Genomic DNA, 7,687 nt, shown 5'->3' on the forward strand with positions numbered 1-7,687 from the left:
ACTTCCTCTGTTCCAAATTGTATAGTTTGCCTTAAGTTAAACTTCTTTAATTTTGACCAAGTTTATAAAAATACATCAACATCAACAACTTTCAAAGTAGTTTTATCAAATCCAACATGATATGTAGTATGTCTTAATAGTTACTTGAAATTTTAGGTGCCAATATATTTTTCTAGAAAATTGGTACTAGTTTGACTTGAGACAAATCTACAGTGGCCTAAAATTTAGAACTGATGGAGTAATCGGCAAAGTCTAATATCGGTGAAGTATGGACATGTTCATTCTGACATGATGAAGCCTTAGCAGATAGCAACACTGTTGCAATTTTGATCATGCTGATTAAACCTGTGATATTTGACATTCCAAAAATATTTTTGTTACATCTGAAAAAAGTTTAGTTCCACATGTTCTCTTTAAATGGAGTCATGTAAAAATCTTGATCCGTAGAATTCACTTTTCTACATTTGTTGGTAATATACCTTTCATCAGATTATAAGCTATGTAGTTTTTTTATTAACACTTATGCCATTCTAGACTCATGTCCATTGATATTTTCTTTAGATTAGTGTAGTAACTTGGTAATAATATCTTTTATGCTGTTCCTTTCCAGATGAAAGACGTTATTTTCTTTTGAAAAATGTACCCTAGTTATCAGTTCTTCCCCCTCTTTTCTGGCCCCTATGTTCTATTGGTTTTTATTCAATGGCTAAGACAATGATAAATAAGTTCCCTTGACTTTGTAGAGATTCTAGATTCATTTAACGTGTTTTGTTCTTTTATAAAAGGAAAACATGTATTGATGTATAGTTAGTCCCTCTAGTTACAATAAGTGACAGCACACTATCAAGAGTACTACCATTCAATTGATTTAGGGAGGTTGGGCAGCACCGTCAGGGTTTCAGAATTGAGGTCTAGGAGAACTGGGACAAGGTCAAGATGATTTTTTCTTCTACTGACAAGCCAATGACACGCTAGATGCATGTGCTCTTTGATTGCAACCATTGCATCGGATTGCTGCATGCTTCAATCTTTGAGCACCATCATTATTTGTCTAGTTAAAAGTCGTTTGGTTTGGCTTTTAATCCTTTATATTAAGACTAGATTGTTGCATGCTTCAGTTCCTCGTTAACCTGGGTACTTAAAGAATGAAGTACAGGTAATAGTTGATTGAGTGAAGCACAGGCAAATAGGCAATAGTAGTTGGTGTGAAAGAAGGACAGGAATGTCAGATTTTAACTCTCGCTATGTACTAAGGATCCAAATGTCAAAATGTGTACACTATTGGAGTGCTTAGTGATCACTAAATTTACAGTTGGTTCATTGATTTGTCATGTACTGTATCCATATTAATGGACAAGGAATCCTAAAAGAAGAAAATCCTTGTCGTCTCATGTGCTCTACCCAGAGATTAAATTACTTTAATTAGCAAGTATTGTGTATCCATATTAATGGACAAGGAATCCTGAAAGAAAATCCTAGTCCTCTCAGGGCACTTACAATGCAAGACTCTATCACAGAGTACAAGACATTTAATTACATATTATTTATGGTATTTTGCTGATGTGGCAGCATATTTGAAGAAAGAGGTAGAAAAAATAAGACTTCAAGTCTTATTTAGACTCCAAGTCCACATCGTTCGAGGTAATAAATAACTTTAGACTCTATGATAGAGTCTGCATTGTGAGTGCCCTCATGTGCTCTCTCCACAGTGAATACATATTGTTTTGTTGAAGTTTGTGTTTCCTCACTCCTATGTTTTGATTTAATACTGGTTCATATTAAAATTGTGTCAAACCTATCCTTACGTCTAGATGACCTTTAATTTTTTTTATTTCAAATTGGATATAACTGCAAATATGGAATTGCTTTACCAGGGTCACGATAATGTTTATGTAAAAATAGTGTAGGTGGGAATTCCCTTTTTTTTGGTTTTAGTAACTTTTTTTCCTCAAAACGCAAGAGAGCAACACATCTTTTCAAGGAATCTCTGCTAGGAACCATTAAGGCCTTGTTCAGTTCCCAAAATTTTGGGTTTTTGAGCACTTTAGCATTTTCGTTTTTATTTGACAAGATTCATCTCGCGATTTACAGGCAAACTGTGTATTTAGTTTTTATTTTTATTTATATTTAATGCTTCATGCATGTGCGTAAGATTTAATATGCTGGGGAATTTTAAAAAATTTTAGAAACTAAACAAGGCCTAAGTTTAATTGTGCAATATAATGCGGATTGCATATTGAGATGATATGAATTTTTCTTAAAAAGTGTTGCACTTAAGACAACTAGCAACACATGGACATGAACCATCTGTCTTGATTTTTAACTTAGCAGCGAATATCCTCGGACAATATCAATATCTCATGATTTTTTTGCATCTAGTAGCAGCGTGTCTGAACATTGCTATAGTTGTAATGAAAATGATTACCATAAAGTGAATTTGTGGGGGTATAACCTCGGGTACCCACGGTGCAAGACATGGGCTACATCATTAGGGATGGTTTGGCTCACAAGATCAAGACTTGTGGTACATGGCACTTGTTAGCGTACACCGCAAGACTTTTAGAAGATATCATGAAGGTAGCAATAGATCTGATTAGATATGATAGATATTGTATTCTTTATAATCATTATCATGTAACTGACTAGATTTAGATCTAACCGACCTATAATCCTACTTCCAGCTATATAAGGCGGTTAGGGGAGCCCCTCAAAACATATCCCATCATCTCATTATTCCACCTCAATACAAGACAATCCAGCAGAACATATGATCAAGTTGACGATGTAAACCTATCTAAATCTTACGTCTTTGTTTCCATCCAGTTCTTGTTCACTCGCAACTTTTTGTATGGTGATGGACTATCAAGGATATTTCATCGACAGAACTAGGTTGTTTCATTTCATATTAAAACTTAAATTATGTTCTTGCTGTTTATGCTTCATGGAAACTCATATAAATTGCGATGATTGCCTACAAATGGAATATTTGCGGACATCACACTCTAAGTTTCTTTTTTATAAGGGAATTTGGTATTTGTTTATCTACTCTAGGGTTCAATTGTGATTTGACCTCTACTTTTGAAACTTTGTGATTCTACCCTCACGATTTGAAAGGAACGGGCCATTTGCTCCTAGCTTAGTATCTAGGAATTAAACGACAAAAAAGAGAAAGGCACCCATGAAAAAAAGACCATTTTCCCCTATTATCCTTTCTCCCAATCATATTTTCCGTCATAGGTGAAATCCTAACTTTTCTCATGCGGGGCTCGCCCGTGGGACTCCAATGCAGGTGCTAGGGGCCTAGGGTGTGATAGCCGGCTCGTTGGGCGTTCAAGCGACCGTCGAGTTCGTCAATTGGAGGAGATTGGGGGCCTAAGTGAACATGGGCGCTAGGGGCCCTTTAGGATGGATGTTGTCATTATTGTAGCTAAACTAGTGTGGTATCTTTGTTGAGTTTACAAATTAGATTATTTTTCTAGCGCAAAGAGTACGGTGGTATGACAGCTCCCGTCGTCGTTTCGTACAGTGATTCAGTGTTAGTTTATAGGGAGAATTGGCTGTGAGACATGCAGAATGATGGTCATTTGCCAGTGGACATTAGAAAAAATTAGATTACTCAAAGACTCTCCGTTTCTTGTCAAATTTGCTGACGGACAGCTACGTCTAATCAAAACATTATTACAAAATAGATATAAAATCATATAAGTGCTAGAAAATTAGACTATAAATTTTTTTACACTCTACATGATGAGAACTATAGTGTAAAAATATTGTTTAGTATTTTTAGTATCTTACTAATATATTAACTAATTAACCATGGTTACCTTTGTCTATTTATGAAGAGGGGCAAAATGGTCATTTCAGTGCAAAACAATATTTTCACACTATAGTTCTTATCATGTACATTGTAAAAAAAATTATAGTATAATTTTCTAGCACTTATATGATTTTATATCTATTTTGTAATAATATTTGATTAGATATAGTGTCCGCCAGCAAATTTGATAAGAAACGGTGTGTCTTTGAGCAATCTAATTTTTTCTAGTGTTCACCAGCAAATAGCCACCATTCTGTATGTTTGGTTCCCTTGCTAAATTTTAGTTAACTAAAATTATTTTAGTTACTCTTGGATGACGAATGGAACTAAACCATTTTAGCTTCTTTTAGTTAATATGTTTAAAACTTTAACTACTAAAATAACTAAAGTTTAGGTACCTAAAAAGAAAGTCCATGAGACAATGAAGAAGGAAGGAGCACTATACTACTTTTGTAATGTCCTTTTTTTATAAATGATTTCTAATGTTATGTGTACATAGAAAATGCCGATGAGTACGGTGGAGTGACAACTCCCGTCGTGGAGCGTAGGGGCGGATATAGAGCAGTAACATAAGGGGTATAGTTGTCTCCCTATTGAAAAACATCTAGTATATATATATATATCCTTTAATAATAACATGTACATGTATAATACATTATTATATATAATTGCTAGTCTGTTCAACTCGTACAATAACTTTAACACTTTACATTCACAACTATTTTATCATCATTTAGTGATCTAATTATGTTATATCCATATTGATAAACTATATTGTTTTCGTCCATACCTCCACGATTAAAATCCTAAATCCGCCACTGATTCAGCGCTAGTTTTTTATAGCCTAGAGGCCCGTCCTCAGATAGAGGAGAAAGAAGTTTACAAGGATCCAGAGACAGTAAAGAAGGAAGAAGCACTGTAGCAGAATACTTAGGCCTTGTTTAGTTCACCCCGAAAATCAAAAAGTTTTCAAAATTTTCTGTCACATCAATTCTTTCGACACATGCATGAAGCATTAAATATAGACGAAAATAAATACTAATCGCACAGTTTACTTGTAAATCGCGAGACGAATCTTTTAATCCTAGTTAGTCCATAATTAAATAATATTTGCCACAAACAAACAAAAGTGCTACAGTATCAAAATCCAAAATCTTTTCGCATCTAAACAAGGCCTTATATTGAATTACAGAGTAGTTTCCTATTCACTCTGCCAAGAAAATCAAAAACTAACTAATTTACTTTCGATCTAGATATATAGAGTAAACGCTATATACTAGAAAAATCTAAAATATTTTATAATTTAGAAAAAAAAGAGTAGCAAACACAGTTTTTCTAAGGGAAAGTAGCAAACACAGATGTGTCCAAAAAAGATTTGCTCACGTCCAGACCAAGAAGCAGATCGGGCTTTGACACTGGGCCGCCAGCGTGAGGTTAAAAAATTGGAATATCGAGCCCCAAGTGGGCCGCCAAACACTCAGCGCGCTTTTTGTCTCGTGTAGGGGACGGAACCGAAGCTCGCTGAAAACCCTCGCCGCCGTTCCCTTCTTCCTCACCTTCTCCGCTCCGCTCCGCTCAATGTCAGCCGACTCAGCCCGCTGAAAACCCTCGCCGCCATTCCCTTCTTCCCCGACTTCTCAGCGGTACCCCACCAATGTCAGCCGCAGCAGAGAGGCCAAGCACGAGAATCGCGTCGATGTGCGCCGCCGCGGAGACCGCGCGGGTCACGCACTCGTTCAAGGTCGTTGGCAAGAGCGTGCACAAGGGCTTCGCGGTCGGGATGAGCATCCGCTCTGCCACCTTCTCCGCCGGAGGCCACAGCTGGTGCATCAAATACTATCCCAGCGGAAACGCCGACAACTGCAAGAACTACGCCTCCGTCTTCCTCGAGCTCGTGAGCAAAAGTACCGAGGCGACTGTGCTCTACGACTTCAGGCTGGTCAACCAGGCCACTGGCCTTTCATCCTCCTTGTTCTCATCTAAGGCGGTATTCAACGATGAGAAGCCAACCTGGGGGCCCCGGAGGTTCATCATCAAGAGCGATCTGGAAGCATCAGGATACCTCAAGGATGACTGCCTCGAGATCGAGTGCGACCTCACTGTAATCAAGGTGGATGAGATTGATGTGCCGCCACCGAATCTGCAGGATGATCTTCAAAAGCTTCTGGAATCGGAGGAAGGGGTGGATGTGACATTCAAGGTTAAGGATGAGGTGTTCCAAGCCCACAGAATTGTGCTTGCGATGAGATCGCCCGTTTTCAAGGCTGAGCTCTATGGACCCATGAGGAACAACAAAAAGGGGAGCATAGCAGTTGAAGATATAGAGCCTCCTGTTTTCAAGGCCCTGCTTCACTTCATCTACACTGATTCTTTGCCCATCATGAATGATCTTGATGCAAAGGACCATCATGAAATGGTCAAGCATTTGCTTGTGGCTGCTGATAGGTATGGCTTGGAGAGGATGAAGTTGATGTGCGAGAACATTCTTTGCAAGAAGCTTGCCATTGATAGTATTGCAACCACTATAATTCTAGCTGATCAGTATCACTGCAGCAAGCTCAAGGATGCATGCTTTCAGTTCATCAACTCTTCAAACAGAATGGATGATGTGGTGGCCAGCCAAGGGTACAACGACCTCAAAAGAGAATGCCCTGCTCTCACTATAGAGATTTGGGAGAAAGCAGCCAAATCTCGTAAGATTTAGTATGCCTTGGTTGTCTAATTAGGTCATGGTTCGAATTGGTAGTTTGGTTTATAATTATAACCATCCTTCTGAAATGTTAGCTTTAAGCGGATATTAGGGGCTGAGGGTATTACATTTTGCAAAACTTGTCTTTTGTTGTTGGTGGTGGCTGACTGCCACACCATATATGGATCTATGGTACCTAATTAATGTTATGACTTATAACATTTTTATCTACAGCCTAAGCAATATTGTTCTGTCTGTCTGAGTCATTTTCCTTATGTGGTCTTCTATCATTTACAAGTCATTGGCAAGTCTAATATCAATGAATAATGAGGTGGTAGAACATTAGCTGGTAACAACATTGCTACAAAAATACTTTTATTACGTCACTAAAATCTTAATCTGACGTTTTGATATGTGTCTAGAATTCATATTATCATTCCAGATGTTCTCCTATAGAGGCATGTAAAAATCACAATCCTCAGAATTCACTTTTGACAGGAAAAAAAGAGGTGTCAGAAGAAAAAAAAACTGTGCAGTCCCTACTGCCATTTTAGCCTGTCCAATCTTTTGCCATATTGTTCTATGGTTTTGCATAATGTAACATGTACTTTTTCTATAGTGTTGTCTGCTATCGCTAAGCCCTATGTTCTGTTGTTTTAAATTTGGTGGCTAAGAAAACTGAAGCAGTCTGTTCTTTTCGCAGAGAAACTCTGAATGAAATAATAAGGTACTTAGGTTTTTTGAACAAAAATCTGATATAATTGATTACCACTTCTTTATATTGTATGTTAGCAATTTTTCTCAGTCCAGATATGGGGTGATTTTGATCAAGGTTCTTCATGGATGTGGCAGCCCTGAATTTGCTTCCAGACAGAGCAAGTGGAGTTTTAAAACGATCTCATATATAGTTTAGCTGATCCAAGAATTAATGGTGAGGTCAATAATTCAGTTATGAATAACTGTTGATGTGATTATGTGAATTCTCTCTGATGAAAATCATGTGCTTAGGATATCTAACATATACAAGCATTTTGTTTTATTGTTGTCGTGATGGCTATCCAACTGAGCTAGTTAATGCCTTGTTAATTGCAGTAGTAATGGCATAGAATGGTTGATAGATTGAGATACTATTTTTTTCAAGTTATTTGTTAGTCGTACAATATGAACTATATACACACAAG

At 37.3% G+C, this 7,687-nt stretch overlaps 1 protein-coding gene across 1 annotated transcript; it reads left to right on the plus strand.

Annotated features, from left to right (window-relative positions):
- Positions 5,317–6,757, plus strand: LOC8073247 (BTB/POZ and MATH domain-containing protein 1). The gene has a single exon (XM_002444057.2). It carries the CDS (start codon positions 5,472–5,474, stop codon positions 6,519–6,521), a length of 1,050 nt encoding a protein of 349 aa, XP_002444102.1. The 5' UTR covers positions 5,317–5,471; the 3' UTR covers positions 6,522–6,757.

The sequence above is a fragment of the Sorghum bicolor genome, chromosome 7 (genome assembly GCF_000003195.3).
Source record: "Sorghum bicolor cultivar BTx623 chromosome 7, Sorghum_bicolor_NCBIv3, whole genome shotgun sequence".
NCBI classification, from domain to species: Eukaryota; Viridiplantae; Streptophyta; class Magnoliopsida; order Poales; family Poaceae; genus Sorghum; species Sorghum bicolor.